Genomic DNA, 16,768 nt, shown 5'->3' with positions numbered 1-16,768 from the left:
CTTTTCTCAGTATATCAACCCAAGCGATCACGGGTTCGGCAAAAATCAGCCGTTCGTAAACTATGCATTTAGTCTGACAAGGCAACAACAGGCCGCAGAAGACTGTTTCGCTTTGCTTTGATAACAAGTCCATTATGGATAACCCATATCCTGAAGACGCGCTGCTTGACAACCAGCTCATACACCAAGATGAGCAGCTGGGTCATACTGTTTTTTCAAGAGAAGACTTTGAATACGCGCTAAGGGAGTAAGTCTACCTGGCTTTTGAACTTTTGGAACCCCATTAACTAACATGTAAAATTACCCTAGTTTTCAAGAGGTATCTGGTGGAGAAGAAGGAGGTGCCATCTCCGAGGTATCAGATGCAGACTCGGTGTATCTTGGGGTCCAAGAGCAGATCAACAGGGCCCAAGCAGACAGGACTGCATTTCTCGACACCTTTCAAAATCCCCAGGAAGACGATGACGAAGACATTTATGATGGCCTTCCAACGAAACCTCCCCCGCGGAAAAAGGTCAAGAGGGCACCGCTGGTGAGGAAGGGGCCGCCAGTCAAGAAAGCTCCTCGCAAGGCCAAAGAATTGCCCACAGAGATCAAGGTGCTCGTCGATGCTGCCACCAATGCCTTCATAGCCAATCGCTACGATGAGGCTCTACAAGCCGCAAGGGAAACCATCCGCCTCAATGCGGAAGTGGCTCCAGCCTGGGGAATCTTGGCAGCCGTGTATGAGGAGAGAGAAGACTGGCGGCACGCACTTGAGGCCAAACGTATCCAGGCCTCACTCACCAAAGGCGACACACAGCTTTGGCTTGGTACGGCAGACCTAGCTTTGCACATGGTGGATGGCGCCCGTGAGGATTCACCCGAAGAAATAGAAAAGACCTTGAAAGTAGCTATGGACTGCTACAGGAGTGTACTCCAGATCGACAAGACAAACCTAGTTGCTCGCTTGGGCAAAGCCAACATCCTCGCGGACTTGGGACAATCCAGCAAGGCCGTTGCTGCTTATCTCGACTACCTCAAACAGAGACCTTATAATCTTCGTGTTGTTCGCAGCCTGGCTGAGCATGCATACAATGCAAGGCGGGCGAAGGAGGCAATTGAAGCCACTGTATCAGCATATGAAGTTTGCATTCAGCAGTTCAGGTCAGGACAGACGTTGGATGACGATCAAGTTCTCGACTGGATTGACGTCCGTATCTTCATAGAGCTCCTGGCTTCCCTGGAGAGGTATGATGAATCCGCAAAATGGCTCAAGTCTCTGGTGAGGTGGCTGGTAGGCCGCAATGACGACCTTCTCTGGGACCAATGCCAGGATGATCGTGAGTGGGACTTGGATGATGATCGAAGGTTGGAGGTAGAGGGCTTCCATCAAGGCCAGTTCCTGCCCCAAAGCTATGGCAATGGCCTACCTCTCGAGCTCAGGGGCAAGCTTGCCGTGTATCGCTTTAGGACAGACATGGAAGATGAAGCAATGGTATGTTGCCATATGATGTTTTACTTATTTTTGCAAACATTTTCCAGAGGATACTTCATACTAATGAAGCCTTGCAGAGACATCTTAGTCACATTGACCCAGAAGATGCAGAGATTAGGGGCAAGCTTCAATTCACCCCTGACATTGCCAAAGAGATTGCAGACCAACTATGCGAAAGCGGGAAGCCCGAGCGCGCCATTTTATACTATGATTTATATCGAGACCTAGTCGGCGAAGCATTGGATGCTGAATACTATGTCAAGCGTGCCAAGTGCCACGTGCAACTGGCAGATGGGCCAGCGGCCGAGGATTGCTTCATCTACGCGCTCGAAGTGGACGAGGATAACATCGAGGCACGTTACGAGCTGGCAAAGATGTACGAGGAGGCACAGGAACGAGACGAAGCGTTCAGGCTGGTTGGTGAGGCCTTGAGCTTGGAAGCTGGGCAGAGTGTCTACGACGGCCTCACGCACCGCTACGTTGTGGACAGGGGCAAGATTGTGTCCAAGCCTAAAAAGTACAGAACAGGCGCCTCGAAGCGAGCCCCAAACACCAAGGCCAAATACCGGCCGCGAAGACTTATCGGCGGTGGCAGTGGCGAGTCGGCACGCAAGAAATTCGAGGATGAGGTCACGGCACGGCTCCGGGAAAGGTATACCGAGTGCCAACGTCTCAAGGCTGAGATGGATGCAAATGTGGCTGCAAGTGGCGGGCATGACACCAACGACCCAGTGGTTGCCGAGTGGATGTCGGCTGCCAAGGAGTTGGTGGATGATTTCAGGTCTTTCAGGGAGTTCTACTCTTGGGAACGATACGTCTCCTCTCTCGGTTACGGGAACTTCTTCAAGGCGGAGGCATCTGCAGACGGTAACACCGGCGATGAGAGGTCTAGGTCCATCGCCAACATGGCAAAACGACTACACAACAGTAAGACACGTCACCCTTTGCCCACCCTGTAAACGCCTACCTGGATACAATTGACTAGAGGAAGAGAAATGCTAATGCTGCAATCATCACCCTCAAAAGCTCTCGCTCCCGTCGAGACCGAAGGCGAAGAAGCCGCACCGCAGAAGATCGAGCGCCAAGAGCATCGCGGCATCCCATTCAACGACTGGCTGGACCTATTCCTCGAGTACGCCATTTCACTGGCTCGCCAGCAACGGATCGGCGAGGCGTACGCCGTGTGCCAGTCGGCGCGAGACTCGATCGTCTACGGCAAGGCTAAGGATAGCCTGATGCTCATCCACCTGGCCTGGGCGTCATGCGCCGTTCAGGCCGGCGACGAAGAGACGTGCGTCGCCATCGCGCGCTACTTTATGATCCACAACCCCTTCGTCACCGACGGATACAAGATGTTTGCCGCCCTCACCCGCGTCTGCCAGACCTCGCCCACCTGGTACCAGTCCGGCCCGTCGCAAAAGTTCATGCTCCGTCAGATACGCCAGATGGACGAGATACTGGCCGCCAAGGCCAAGGAGGAAGAAGACGGGTCCGGCGCAGCGACCAACCCAGACTCGCAACCATCTGCCCTTTCAGAAACGCAGATGGCCTCTGCAACACCCGCCGCCGCACCTCCCAGCCCCACGGGCGTCGACGCGGTCCTCCTCGTCCTGTACGGGTGCATCCTGTTTGCGTCGACGAGCTACCAGTACGCGCTGGCCTACTTTCTGCGCGCGCGGACCGTCGACCCGGACAACCCGGCCATCAACCTCGTCATCGGCCTCGCCTACATCCACTGGGCGCTCAAGCGGCAGTCGCACAACCGGCAGTATACGCTGATGCAGGGCTTCTCGTACATCTTCAAGTACTACGAGGACAGGACGACGCGCGGGGCCGCCGCGCCCGAGGAGCGCCAGGAGGCACACTACAACGTCGCCCGCACCTACCACCTGCTGGGGATCCACGACCTCGCCCTCGAGTACTATCGCAAGGTCCTGGTCGAGGCCAAGGCCGCCGGGACCGAGGTGGTGCGAGGCAAGGGTGTTCCCGCTAGGCGCCGGGAGGATCTTAGTCTCGAGTCTGCCATGAACATCCGGACTTACTGTTTGAGCACGGGGGATTTGGAAGGGGCTAGAGCTGTTACTGACGAGTGGCTGGTTTTGGAGTAGACTGAATGGGTGTTAACATGCAACGCAGACAGCCAGCGTCTTACCATGATGGCTTTCAAGAAATCCAATACCTGATGATTGCCAAGTGTATATATACTATGCGACTGCCTCCTGATGTCTGTGCAAAATGATTACGTATATAGTAGCCAAAGACCCGAGTCCGAATGGGATGATCATATATTGAGTAAATAAATACAGGCCAAAAACAACATGGGCCTAGGGCAAGAAAAAAGAAGAAAGCTAAACAATGGGCGGGCCAAGGTGATAATATATGCACACAATCGAGAAATAGAATGATGTATCCCTATTTCTTTTAGTTATAGATATTCGTCGCTTTAACAACTGCCCTCGATCCAATCGGCATCGCTGGGGTCATCTTCTGTTTCATCACTTTCGCTGCTCTCGTCCCAAACGTCCATCCCGTAAATCCCCTCGTCAGGTTTGGCTGCGACACCATGTTCAGTAGAGTATCTGGTTGTGCGCATAGCCCTGATGGGGCTGGAATATCCGGAGTCCTATGCCGAAGGCGCCCGGGGAGCAGGTGATTGAGAGGCCGATGGGCGAGGGGCGGAAGCGGAAGGATTGCGTGGGGCAGTAGGCCTGTTTCGGAGATTGTATTCATGGTAAGTATCGCAAGTATCGTACCACGGGGGGGATTTTCTTTTGTGAGACTAACCTTCCTACGCGTTGGTCCACCTTCTCGCGGTGGCCACGGTTCTTGAGATGCACCTCAAAGTTGATGACTGACGTATCTGGTCCTGGAGTGTAGACCTTTCCAGGACAGTCAAGACAACGGATGCGCGGGAGGTAGTAGAAAACAAGTTCCGGAGGTGCCGGCTGATCCAAGGGCGGCGCGGCCACCACTTGATTAGTCTCGGCCTTGAGAGCGCAATACCTCATAGTGCCCTCAAACATGTCGCTGGGGTACAATTGTTGCAGTTCTCGTAGGCTAGCCACGAGCCAGTCAGGAACAGGAGGCTGCAGTATGGGTGTCAGTAACGAGCAAAAGGGATCATGTGGGAGTTTTCAGAAAGTGAATAAATAAAAACTAACCGCTGTCGGGGCAGGATCGCCTATTGGTGGCCGTGGTGCGGGAAGGCGGCCAAATTGCCCTGGTGGCAACGATTGTACGCCGGAAGGTGTAGCCGCCAAGTTTTGTGAGGATGTCGCTGGTGTTGATGGAGGGCCCATGGCACCCGGATTCCGCTGAGGCATGCCTGGTGTTCTCAGACCAACCGGTATGGATGGTTTGACCCTCTCGCCGTCGAGCAGCCTCTTCAGCCGCTCTCTCGGAACAGTGAGTTTCACAACCAAACTTGGGGTATCCTCCGTAGATTCTCTAGCCTCACGCGGGTTGAAGCGCCGAGATGGGCGCGCATCGTGGTATAATATCGTGCCTGATTCCGGAGTCTCTGAGCGGCCCAGGTTCGCCATCCTCTGCTGCGCCGCTGTCGCCGCTCCGCGCATACCGCGCGTGCGAGCGGTGCCAACTAGCTGGGATAAGGCGGGTGAATCTGGCGCAGAGTCTTCGCTATCGTCTGAGTCTGACAGATCACCATCCCGTAATCCCTTCCTACGCCCTCCAGGCCCAGGACCCGCGGGAACCCTCTTGTATAGCCTGCTCTCTTCCACGCTGGTGGCGGCACCGGGCAGCACTGAGGATACAACGAGCGTGCGAACGGTGCGCTGGCGTTCTTTGAGATCTGGTAATTGCGGCCCTCCACGACGGTTGACTGATCGTTTCTGTCTCCGTTGTTCGCGAGAGAATATGACCTCGTTACGCTCCAAGTCGGCGTCTGTGAGCTCGTAAAGATAAGGTGCATACTCCTTAGCTTGCTGTTGCGGTCTAAAGACAGATGGAATCGGAGAAGGCAGAAATGCGGCGACCAGGTCAGGATCCTCCACCGGGCGACCGTCGAACGGATGGCCTATACTGTACAGGCTCTTGGTGAAAAGTTGACTCTGCTCTCGTATGCAGTGCGCTATAGCTGTCGCAAACTCGCCTGATAACGACAAATCCCGTGACATGCTGTTCGCAAATTCCTCGGGTGAGTTGATTGGGTTGTTGATTTCCCACTCGAACTGGTCCACCAAGGTAACCTGCCCTATTGTGATGTTTAGCTTCACAAGAATCCTCATCTCGTCGTTCTTGTACGCCGAGTATGGCAGCTCAGGATCCAATGCATCCTCGTCTGAACAAACACTGGGATAGAAATCCTCAAGCTGGTCGAGGATCTGGCGGCCAACCTGCGTCAAAACGGGAGAATACAACGTTGGATCCTTCTGTGGCGTCAGGCCGAGGTCTTCCAATAGCTGGCGCGCAAAAAGGTCCACTGATACCAGACGATCGTGAAGGTTCCAGGTGAAAGTGTCTCGAAGTTTGACCTTGTCATAGTCCACGTCGATTCTTATGGGAACGAGCTCTTCGTGTTGTTCGGCCTGCTTGCGCATGTCCTTCTTCCGCCACTTGAGTGGCTCGGTTGTCCTCTTGCCAGGTCTCGGTTTGTTTTTGGGATAGATGATTCGAGGACCGGCGGGATCATCAGTCGTGCCGTTCCCGAAGCCGTTGTAACCCTGGCCGTACATGCGACTTGGTGTAAACTCATTCTTATGCGCGTGGATTGTTTCATACTCCTCGACCTTTCTGTGTAGCCTGTCCATTGCCGCCCTCGCTCGTTCTTCCGTTTTGACAAAAGCCTCGTGGGCCACCTTGTCCCGTGCCATGATGCGATTGAGGACATATTCCTGAAGGGACTCTTTTGTCCTCACGGGCAAAGTCTTGGCAGGAGGCGATGAAGAATGCTTCTGAGCGGGGGCCGATGGATCGGAACTGGCGGCGGGCGCGGCGGAAGATGACGATGAACCAGCGACCGACGCGGCCGCCGACTGGCCAGAGGTCACAGCATTGTCGACATTGGAAGCGCCGACATCCAAACCGGGGCCGGGAGGCGTGGCGTTGGAAGGATCTGAGGTTGCCATCTAGTGGGCAAGGCCAATAAATATGTCACACGGCGCGCAAGGGTTCGATTTATCTGAAGGCGCGCTCGTCCTTCACTGACGTGACGTGACGGTCGGTCGTTCGTCGCTCCGGCGATGGAATGGGATGGAATGGTCCGTACAGTAATTCGACGCAGTGGCGGGCTGACTGGTATGCACTTGGATGGCGGACCAGCACTTTTCTAGATCTGATCTAGCCAGCTGGGCAGGTATGTGGGCAAGATAGGTAGGTAATGTTGTACCTTACCTCTCAGCTATACAAGCAATTGAAGGCGCTGCTCATTCATCTACCCGCTCAATCGATGCGCGTGCACGATAGTTGTCGCACACAGTGATGCAATGCGAACAAAGACGATATAGCAACTGTAGCTGGCCCCCGCAGTAAAACAATATGATAAAAATGCGACGGCGGAGTCGCGCAATGAATTGAATGTTGGGTTGGGCTGGGCTGATGGCGATTCAATTCGCGAGGCTACACAAAAAAGTTCCAGGCACGGTGGTGGCTTTTGCCGCGTCGGAAAGTCGATGAATGCCCCCCAGTAAAGGATGTCAGCCTTCTTTTTGCATGCGGGCCGCGACACGTTCAGTCGCGCCTGGACTTTGCGATTTCTGATCTCTACCAAGCTAAAGGTGGAGCACAGTCCTAGCTGCGAATACTTTATATGGGGCGCACAGTATACATCATCAAGTACCTCATTTTTGCCTGCCTCTTGTACCCTAGCCTCTATTGCTGCCCACCTCGTAGCTTGCCAGACAAAGAGGTTACGGTATGCCAACGAGATGGAAAGCTAAGACATCTAAAAAAGAAACCGCCAAAGAAACCTTAATGCAATGGATCAGTTTGGCAGCTTATGCATCTCCCACATCGACAGGATCATCCTGGACTCGAGCGACTTGGGCCATTGAATTATGTATTTGATTCTCAAGTTGAACACCTAAAGCATGGTAGCTTTTAGACTGGCATGAAGCTTTCCTGACTCGGAGCAAACAAAAGCTCTCGATTATCGTCAGTCCCACGGAAAACCTGCCTGGGTTGCCTGCCTACCTGCCTTGGGACCTTCCTGGTTTTTTAATATATAAGTTTTTTTTTTCTTTTTTCTTTTTTTTCCTTCTTTCTGCTTCTAGTCTAGTAAGAGTGGAGTCGTACAGTCGTACGTGACGTGCGCCGCATGGCGAGAGAGATCAGAATTGGGAATGGATGTACACCTATGTATCATTATGGGTTATATGCCGTCAATTTACGGAGTGAGGCCCCAAGCGGGCATGAGGCGCACAGAAAACCCCCTCCCCCGCTCCTGCAAATAGCTTCTGCTACATCCAAAATACCCGTTACCTACCCCTCCATCGTCACTCATCTCTCCTGGACATCTGCGATCGTTAGTCCTTATTTTTTGTTACCTTTCCCCATCTGTCAATCCACAAAATAGAGGTTTTCGATTGCGATTTCATATTTAACAACTTTTAAAGGTCTCTCTGAGACCACCCACTAAGCAAGATGGCGTCCGAGGATAAGGAAATAGGTTAGGGAAAACACCCCTATTTTTTTTTTTTTTTTTTTTTACTGCGTCTCTATCTGGTACCACACACACATCAAGTACCCCGGGCTCGCGTGCCTCGCGTCTGCGCCCCAAAGCAGAAGCTCACAGCCAACATGATGCCATTATCTCCATAAGCCATGCTCTGCTGCTAACAGCTCTTCCACCAGACTACACCCTCAACAACCCCGACACCCTCACCAAGTACAAGACCGCTGCCCAGATTTCCGAGAAGGTCCTCAAGGATGTCACTGCTCTCTGCGTTGCTGGCGCCAAGATTATCGAGATCTGCGAGAAGGGAGACCAGCTGATTGAGGAGGAGGTCGCCAAGGTTTACAGGGGAAAGAAGATCACCAAGGGTAAGCTTAGTGTCTTGATGCGTGCCGTCGCAACCCGAGGGCTTCCATCTTGGTTACCTCCCGGATTGGTGCAGCCAATACCCAGGGCATGAATGGTCTGAGAAATTCGCAAAGCTAAAGACTTGTAAACGTGCATAGGCTTCTCGCACCCCACGACCGTCTCGCCCAGCTCCTATGTGACACCTTACACCCCCCTCAAGACCGACGAGGCAGAGGCCGCTACGGAGCTCCAGGCGGGCGAGGCTGTCAAGATCCAGCTTGGCGCCCAGATCGACGGATTCGGATCGATTGTGTGCGACACTATCCTCGTGCCCAAGGAAGGTGAAGATGTCGTGACTGGCCGCGATGCCGACCTGATGCTGGCGAACTACTATGCCAACGAGCTGCTGCTGCGCTTGATGGTCCCCCCTGGACTGCTCGCCCAGGGCACCGACGAGGAGAAGGCCAAGGCGGCCGCCGTGAAGCCGCACACCCAGAGCAAGATCACCAGCCTTCTGGAGAAGGTCGCCAAGGCGTACGAGGTTAACCTTGTTGAGAGCACTACCTCGTGGCTCTTTGGCAGGAATGAGATTGAGGGCACAAAGAAGATTGTCATCGCCCCTGGTGAGGGAGCCAAGGGCGAGGGTGTCCCCGAGGTCGGCGAGGTCTGGGGTGTCGAGATGGGGGTCAGCTTGGGGAGTGGTAAAGTGAAGCAGCTGGATCAGAGAGCCACTCTGCACCGCCGTACCACCACTACCTACGGCCTGAAGCGCCCGACGTCAAGGAAGATCCTTTCGGAGGTGCAGAAGAAGTTCGGCACGTTCCCCTTCAGCTTGAGGCAGCTTGAGGACGAGCGTGACGCAAAGTCGGGTGTCGTCGAGTGCGTGCGTGGCAACGTCTTCCGCCAGTACGAGCTCGTTGGCGACAAGGATGGCGCACCGGTTGCCAGGTTGTTGACCACCCTTGGTAAGTTTACTCTTACACCTCTCCCGATTCTTATATGGCTCTATGCAATTTTGTGCCTTGCCTCTTTGTTCAAGGCCATCGAATCATGCTAACCGTGATGTATCAAAGCCATTACCAAGAACGGCATCACCAAGCTGGGAGCTGCCCCGCCCCTGGACGTGAGCAAGTACCAGACAGACAAGAAAATCGAGGACGAGGAGGTCCTCAAGATCTTGGAGCAGCCCCTGTCGCGTAACACCGGCAACAAGAAGAAGAAGCCAAAGAAGAAGACCAAGAAGGCTGCGGCTAAGAAGGAGGGAGAGGAGAGCGAGGAGGAGAGCGACGAATAGATGGAAGATACGAGATGAGTGTTCTATCTGCTTACCGTCTGCCACTTTCGTCATAGCCGCAAGGGAAGAGACTCTGTTGTTTGTACATTTCGAAATCTCTACTACAGAGCTGAGGCCGCAATCTGTTAGGGGTTTTAATCAAAACCCGGCGGCAAACAAGAATAAAAAACAAAAGAAGCAAAGGAAAAAAAAAGGAAGAAAGGAAGAAAATACAGTGAAAAGAAGAGCACCCACGAAGGAGTAGACTAGTGCATCCCTGAACTTCGAGTGAGCTTGTGTAGTTAATCGAAGGTCGGTGTATAGCTCATGATATTGCATGAGGACAGCATGATGCAGCGCATCCTTGGTTTTGCACCTTGCGAGTGGATTTGCTTACCCCTCTGTCTCGATGCACACATCATTCAGAGTTAAGTCTTGGACAACGTGACCAACGGTGAGTGTAGCTCAGGGGTGGGGAAGGACTGGAAGCGAGACCACGAGGCACACAAACCAAACCAGCCAGGCTGTCTGAGGAGAATTTATTGTCTACGAGGCAGAAATGAATCGAATGCAAGCCAAGCAGATCAAATGTAGCGTGCCCAAATACCTAAGTAGGTACCTAGGTAAGGTTAGGTAGAGTGACGAGGGCTGCCTTTCAGCATCAAGTCAGAGCGATGATGTTGCCTTCCATTGTCAGCAACGGCCCCTGAAACGACTCAGTGTCATCTTTCGTTCTTTCTAGGTCTGTCATCTGTCGGAGGACAATGAAAGGATCATGGCAATATCTAGACTAAGGTATATGAGGCAAAAGAGTTATGAAATGGGTACGTTTTCTTCGATATCAGGAGAAGGATATAGAATTCGGAAGAGCATGCAATTGAAACCCGCCTTGAACGCAAGGGAAAAGAAAAGATTAATAGGTGGTGCAGCAGTTAATTAGTGAAATTAGTGAGTGAGTTGCATTTGGGTTTGGTGGTTGCCGCTACTGTTAATGTGCTGTAGGTAGCACGGCCCCTCAGAGCGAGCCTTGTCTCCAGTCAGGCGCTTTTTCCCTTCACGAATTCCACGTCCCCCCTGGCTCTTGGGCGGCCGCCTCCATAATCATTTCGCGTCAACCATTCAACTTTGCCCGTGCCTTGACCAACGCGCCCCCCGTCAAATCCCCCAAACCTGCCGGCACGGACTCGACGGATCCGAGAATTGAGATTCCAAACAATAGAGTACGTTGTTCCCTACTACTTCAAACATGGCGTAGTTATTAATTTTATTCTTGAGGTGCAGACGCGGCCGGATTTCTTTTTTTTTTTTTTAAAGAAAAAAAAAAGGGGACAAGGATTGGGGCCAAACCGCAAACCGAAAATCTGCTGGGCAGCCCTTAGGGGCGAGACACATGGGCGGCACCCGACAACCAAAAATCACCCTGCGACTGCGAAACTCTTCTGCCGACCGGGACGACGAAAACATGGCGCCGCCCTCGAGCGCCCGGACGACGCGGTCTCGCGCGAGCCCGGCGGCCAACGTGGCCGCCGACGCGAAGTCGAGCGGAGTGCAGAAGAAATCCTTCATGGAGCGGTGGTTGGAGCCGCAGGTTCAAAGCAAGGCCAGCTTTCAAGAGGCAGGACTGATACGCCAGGGTGTGCTGGAGAACATGGCTCCGTTGGGGACCCTTCCGAAGCCGGCCGTCACGCGAGCGGCTGCCGCCGAGGGGAAAGGACAGGAGCAGCAGCACCCGCAGCCACAGCAGCCGACTCCCACGTCGGGTCGAAGGATAACCATCAAGTTCAACAAGCGGCCGCCATCTGAGCCCAAGACGCCAAAGGTCACCTCGACCTCGCCGAATGAATCCACAGATGCCGTTGAGACGGCGTCCGAGACAGAAGGTGTAACGGAACGGGGTAACGGGAGACGAGACGATACGCTGGATGCTGATGCAGAAGTGAATGGAGTTGAGAGCGCTACGGATTCCAAATCTATGACTCCTCCTCCAGTCGCCCGTCAATCGCCTTCTTTTTCTTCACCGACGCAAAACGAGGAGAGCCCCCACGAGTCAACTGCGACGGAAGTGCCGTTGACGAGGTCCAAATTTAGCATGCGCAAGAGCTTTACCTCACCCGCAAAAAGCAGTGGGGGCCCCTCACAATCGCCTCACCTGCACAGTGGCACATCAGCGATACCTAGTTATTCAGCTCTGGACTCTAGCTCTGGACGCAATATTGTTTCAAAGACGCCAACCTCTGCTGCGACCGCTGCAATGCCCACAGAGAGTCGCATGGTCGCCACGCGCGCCCGCGAGGTCGTCAACATTGCAGTCAAAGAGGCCCTCGTGCACCAAGACTACCTGTCGGCGTGGACCATACGCCATCTTTTTGATGAAAATGCCGGGAACCCGCGGGTGATGGACATGTTTGACCAGGTTTTCAGGCAGACGGCGGCCGAAGATGTGCTGATTGAATTTGTGCACATGATCGGCAAAAAGAAGCGGGAAGGCCACAAGTCCAAGCAGTACAGCACGATGATGCCCTCTGATGGACAATCATCGGCCAACGTACCAAAACCAGCTCCATACAGGGATTTGGTCAAGCCCGATGTGTTGAGGATCGTCAAAAAGGCCGCAGAGCGATCTCGTTCGACAGCACAAGATACGGAGCCCCAAGGCGAATCTGGGGGGCAAGATGCAGACAGTCACAAGGATAAAAAGCAGAAGACTGGAGGCCGTGAGATCAAGCTCAAGACACCATCGGGCACAAGGGCCCGAGTGACAGCTACAGGTTCGCCGCAGAGGAGTGGTAAAATGGCCAAGACACCAAGCAAGACTCCAAGGTCACACAAGCGATCACTTTCAAATGACAGCATATCGTCTCTATCTTCAGCACCGTCGGATCTGGATGAAGTGATCGGGGATGTTTTTGAGGCTACGGAAGAGCAGCAGGTAACGATTTCGTCTCCAACGGTTCAGGTCAAGCGAAAAGGTCGAAACCAAGGACGGCGGCATTCGACAGCAGCAGCAGCAACGGCAGCAGCAAAATCAGAGCCCAAACTACAGAAAAGAGAAGAATCACTTGGAACCGACGAAACTGCAGCGACAACTGGATCCGGAAGTGCCAGTGCTGCCGATTTTGGTGGTGGTGCGGCTACTCCGGCTCCCGCTGCTCCTTCTGTGGCTGGTAGGGCGCGTGCCGAGAGTACCAGGTCCAGCAGCAAAACACGGGCGGTGGCGAGTCAACCAATCACAACGGGCCGACGCAAATCAAGAAGGACCGGGAATGCATCGCCCACCACCACCACCAGTACACCCACCCCCAAAGTCTCGGGCCAGAATCCTCCACCCCTTTCTTCCAATGGTAACAGCAACAACAATAGCTACAACCACAACTCGTCGGCCGAACTTGCTGCTGGGTTCACAGATTCCCGCATGTCTGTCACAAAGCAAACCGCCGCAAAGGACAACAACTCTTTGCCGTCTGCAACCCGGAAAACCACTAGACAAAGCACCGCCAACAGTAGCAGCAACAACGGCAACAACAACAACAACAACAACAACAACAACAACAACAACAATAATCCTAATTCTAGCAAGGCGTCGTCACCTGCGCCACCCCCATCTCAAACCAAGTTTGCCAGCAAAATTGGCGCCTTGGATGAGGATGATCCCAAGACAAAGCTCCGCAGGGACGCCAAGCTTCGCACCAACGCCTTTATCACCATTACCGAAAGCTTTACCCGGGGCCTTACCAACCAGAGGTCTGACGACCAGGCGCAGGATCAAGAAGCGGCATCTGTTGAGCTCCCGGATCCCGAGCCCGAGCGTGAGCCGGAACCTGAGCTTCCCGAACAGGAGCCGCTCAGGGTTGATGGTGACGCCGATGCGAGCGCCGGCTTGTCTACTCCAACGGGTGCATTGAAACTACGTCGGCCACGGGCAGCGCATTCGTCGCTACGCAGCACTAGGTCCGCTCGCAAGCGAACGCACGACGACATTGAAGACGAGCCTTCGCCATCATCGGTCGTCTTTCCGTCATCTGTAAACCCACCGGCTTCGTCCTCCGCAGTCAACTCACGGGCTAGCACGCCGGTTCCGCGACCTGCAAAGAAGGCAAAGACAGGCCTTCGCGTCAAAACCTCGTGGGTTCCCCGTCCCGTTCTCTTTTGTTTTATGGCCATGCATGCATTGACACATGGGCCATCATCTCCCTGAGCGATTTTCCCTTATACCCAAGCAATGGATTCATGAACCAAATTTTACTGACAGCTACAAACACAGGCCTATGAAGAAGAAGTTAGGCCCGTCAGCCGGAGTGCCTCGGGTCAGCGGAGATCGTGGTAGCCCGGTCGCAAATGGCGCACCCAGCTCTTTGGTAAGCAGATATGACACGAATTTTCCTTTGTTCCTTTGTTTCATGTTATCATTCTTTTCGGAAGTCACGGTTTTTTTTTTCTCTTCTTTTTGTTTCTCTTGTGTTCCCAGGAGCGTGACCCTGAGGGCAGACATCGCCATGCTGCCACTTATGATCCCGCCTTGTCACTTCTGTGCCGGCTGATTCTTTTGTCAACACCTCCCAAACTAACTCGGAATCCTACATGACTTAGGATGAAAATGACGACTTCTGCTCTTCTTGCAATGGCCAAGGTGAGCTGCTATGCTGTGAGACGTGTCGACGGGCGTTCCATTTCAAATGCGTAGATCCACCTCTACAACGGTTGAATTTACCCGATGAGTGGTTCTGCAACGTCTGCATCGCCAGGCATAAACCTGCCACGGTTGTCCATCAGACCGGAGCGTTCCGCTTCCTCATGACAGAGCTCAATGCCAAAAACTCGAGTGCTTTCCGGCTCCCCACAGACGTCAGGACCTACTTCGTCGGTGTAGATGAGGGTCCTGATGGCGAGTACGAGGAGTCCACACCGCCGGTCCCCAAGGCGGCCAAAAAGAAGACTGGCTACGAAGAACCACCCGACTTCTACCGGGTCCGGGACCAGGATGGAAACGCAGTCGTCTGCCATGCCTGCGACAAGCCATCCGACAACAAACGGACTATAATTCCATGCAGCATCTGCACTCTCAACTGGCATCTCGACTGTCTGGATCCACCGATGCCCTACCCACCAGTGCTGCGTACTTGGAGATGTCCTGCGCACATTGATGACCTGCTTATGAGGCTCCCGGGCACTTTAGCACCAGCTCACAAGCGCCGTCGCATCAAGGGTGCGTCCGCTTTTAGGCCTGCCTACAGCCGTGGTCTACGGAACAACGGATATATCGAGGTCGACGACGGAGAATACGATGATGTACCACCCCGTCCGGATCTCATCGGTGCCGACAGTCGGCTGCCCGCCCAGGGCGTCGTTCAAGATTTTGTTGATACGTAAGTACTTGCTGGTCATGCCATCATGCCTTTGGCTGAGAAACCGTAGGCCTGGTTTCTCTCGTCACGAGCTGTAGATTAGCTAACCAGTCCCCTATTATCACTAGTGTGAGGCGCAATGCTAGAATTGAGCAGGAAAACAACTCGTATTATACCACCGCCTCCAAGGACTTGCAAGGCACACGCGGCGCTTTGGAGGTTCTTGCCGACGCCTGCCCACAGCCGGCCGTCGACGAGGCGTCCGCTGACAGGACCGGTCTGTTGATCGCCGCGCTCGTCTCTGGCGCAGATAATGAGCTTCTGCACAATGTTTCTCGTGATAGCATTGTGTCAATAGCCAGTGGAACTGGCTTGGCCATCAAGGACAAGAGCGGCTTAAAGGCAATGCTGGCAGAGCTGGAGAAGTTGACGGGCAACATCAGACATGTGTTGGCCGCACGAGCATCCACCCCGGCATCGCCAGTTGCAGCAAACGAGGAGCCGCCCTCGTCAATGACAACGGGAGAGAGCCCACCGGCCACCGTGCCTCAGCTCACCGAAGGGACAGAGAAGTCAACACCTGAGGCCGAGGAGGACAATACTGTAGTGACGCCTATCACGGAGCTGGAAGAAACCAACAGCCCCATCAAGGAGTCGATGGGATGTGACGATGTTGTCATGACCGACGAACCCATGGTGGCAGCATCAGACGACAGCGAACTCATCACTCCCGTCAAGTCCGTTCCCGCTCTTGCGGCTACACCACGATCTGGGTCTCCTAGCAAGAAGTAGAAGGCTCGTCTTAGAGGCACGCACACTGCAACTATAGAGAACGGGCATTGTAATATGGGGTTTCCTCCTCCTTCACCGTGGATAACCCTCTTTTTTCTCAAAAAACGGTAACCCAGTTGATCCTTTCATTTCATCAATCCACCTTTGGAGCAGTGGTTACCAAAGATTTCAGGCTTCATGGCCTGGATACCAAGCTTTTTCACGTCAGGTTTCCCTTAGAAGAGGAAGACGCCTAGCCGGGAGCAATCGGCGGCTACTTAGATATCTATCCACCCTACCTACCGCTTTGTTCCTCATGCGGTTCTTCTTCTTTTTTAAAAGAAAATTGAAATATCTTTCCATGCACGATGCCACCTATATCTTGCAGATACAAGGAAGGCATGGTCCTGAATTTTACTAGTCTTGTTGTTTTCCCCTTTGTTTCCGCATTGCATAGCTCTGTATTACATAGCGAACCTCCTATCTTTTCCTCGACTTTGGCTCTCATCTTTTTCTGATTATCAAACCCGAACGAAATGGTATATTATCCATCCTCCCCCGTATCTGTCCTGGTTCTCTCTATCTATTTCTTTGTCCTGGTTCGTTTTCTTTTACTTTCTTTTTTCTTCTTCTTGTTCTTCTTTCCCCGCCCACAAATTACTTATTTACATAGGGGGACCTTTTCTTCCCCTTCCTCTCTGTGAGGAACTGAGATCGAGGTGGAACAGGCAGGATTTGTGACGGTATAGAGTAGTGGCTGGCGCCTGAGACAGAGAAATCTGGACGTGGATCATGAATAAAATTCCCCAATTTCAGACCCAAGCACTCAACGAAGGATTCGTGGAGTGCGTGTCAGTATTATGAGCCCTTGTGTGATGATTGGCATCGGTACGGTACAGCGGGTACTTTACCCACAAACGTGACTC

General features: G+C 53.4%; 4 protein-coding genes across 4 annotated transcripts; 3 read left to right on the top strand and 1 right to left on the bottom strand.

Moving 5' to 3' along the window:
- Positions 1–134: 134 nt before the first annotated feature.
- Positions 135–3,585, top strand: PgNI_09932 (uncharacterized protein; the record flags this gene model as incomplete). The annotated part of the gene is made up of 4 exons (XM_031129913.1): positions 135–247; positions 310–1,477; positions 1,555–2,404; positions 2,504–3,585. 4 exons carry the CDS (start codon positions 135–137, stop codon positions 3,583–3,585), a joined length of 3,213 nt encoding a protein of 1,070 aa, XP_030977878.1.
- A 120-nt stretch (positions 3,586–3,705) lies between these two features.
- Positions 3,706–7,051, bottom strand: PgNI_09931 (uncharacterized protein). Its single transcript, XM_031129912.1, has 3 exons — positions 4,639–7,051; positions 4,231–4,563; positions 3,706–4,185 (listed from the first exon to the last, which is right to left on the bottom strand). The coding sequence occupies exons 1-3, from the start codon at positions 6,562–6,564 to the stop codon at positions 4,045–4,047; spliced, it is 2,400 nt and encodes a 799-aa protein (XP_030978096.1). The 5' UTR covers positions 6,565–7,051; the 3' UTR covers positions 3,706–4,044.
- An 879-nt stretch (positions 7,052–7,930) lies between these two features.
- Positions 7,931–10,054, top strand: PgNI_09930 (uncharacterized protein). The gene is made up of 4 exons (XM_031129911.1): positions 7,931–8,102; positions 8,276–8,476; positions 8,615–9,421; positions 9,530–10,054. Exons 1-4 carry the CDS (start codon positions 8,078–8,080, stop codon positions 9,748–9,750), a joined length of 1,254 nt encoding a protein of 417 aa, XP_030977877.1. The 5' UTR covers positions 7,931–8,077; the 3' UTR covers positions 9,751–10,054.
- Positions 10,055–10,549: 495 nt separating this feature from the next.
- PgNI_09929 (uncharacterized protein) lies at positions 10,550–16,650 on the top strand (the record flags this gene model as incomplete). The annotated part of the gene is made up of 6 exons (XM_031129910.1): positions 10,550–10,553; positions 10,732–10,949; positions 11,063–13,851; positions 13,991–14,084; positions 14,317–15,092; positions 15,200–16,650. The coding sequence occupies 6 exons, from the start codon at positions 10,550–10,552 to the stop codon at positions 15,861–15,863; spliced, it is 4,545 nt and encodes a 1,514-aa protein (XP_030978373.1). The 3' UTR covers positions 15,864–16,650.
- Positions 16,651–16,768: the final 118 nt, after the last annotated feature.

The sequence above is a fragment of the Pyricularia grisea genome (genome assembly GCF_004355905.1).
Source record: "Pyricularia grisea strain NI907 chromosome Unknown Pyricularia_grisea_NI907_Scaffold_7, whole genome shotgun sequence".
NCBI classification, from domain to species: Eukaryota; Fungi; Ascomycota; class Sordariomycetes; order Magnaporthales; family Pyriculariaceae; genus Pyricularia; species Pyricularia grisea.
This window is presented reverse-complemented; position numbering and strand designations above follow the sequence as displayed.

Coding starts and splice junctions, on each gene's coding strand:
- PgNI_09930 (XM_031129911.1), top strand. CDS start 8,078: ATGGCGTCCGAGGATAAGGAAATAG. Junction 8,103..8,275: donor GTCCGAGGATAAGGAAATAG/GTTAGGGAAAAC, acceptor TGCTGCTAACAG/CTCTTCCACCAGACTACACC. Junction 9,422..9,529: donor CAGGTTGTTGACCACCCTTG/GTAAGTTTACTC, acceptor GATGTATCAAAG/CCATTACCAAGAACGGCATC.
- PgNI_09931 (XM_031129912.1), bottom strand. CDS start 6,564: ATGGCAACCTCAGATCCTTCCAACGCCACGCCTCCCGGCCCCGGTTTG. Junction 4,564..4,638: donor GCGATCCTGCCCCGACAGCG/GTTAGTTTTTAT, acceptor CCCATACTGCAG/CCTCCTGTTCCTGACTGGCT. Junction 4,186..4,230: donor AAAAGAAAATCCCCCCCGTG/GTACGATACTTG, acceptor TCTCCGAAACAG/GCCTACTGCCCCACGCAATC.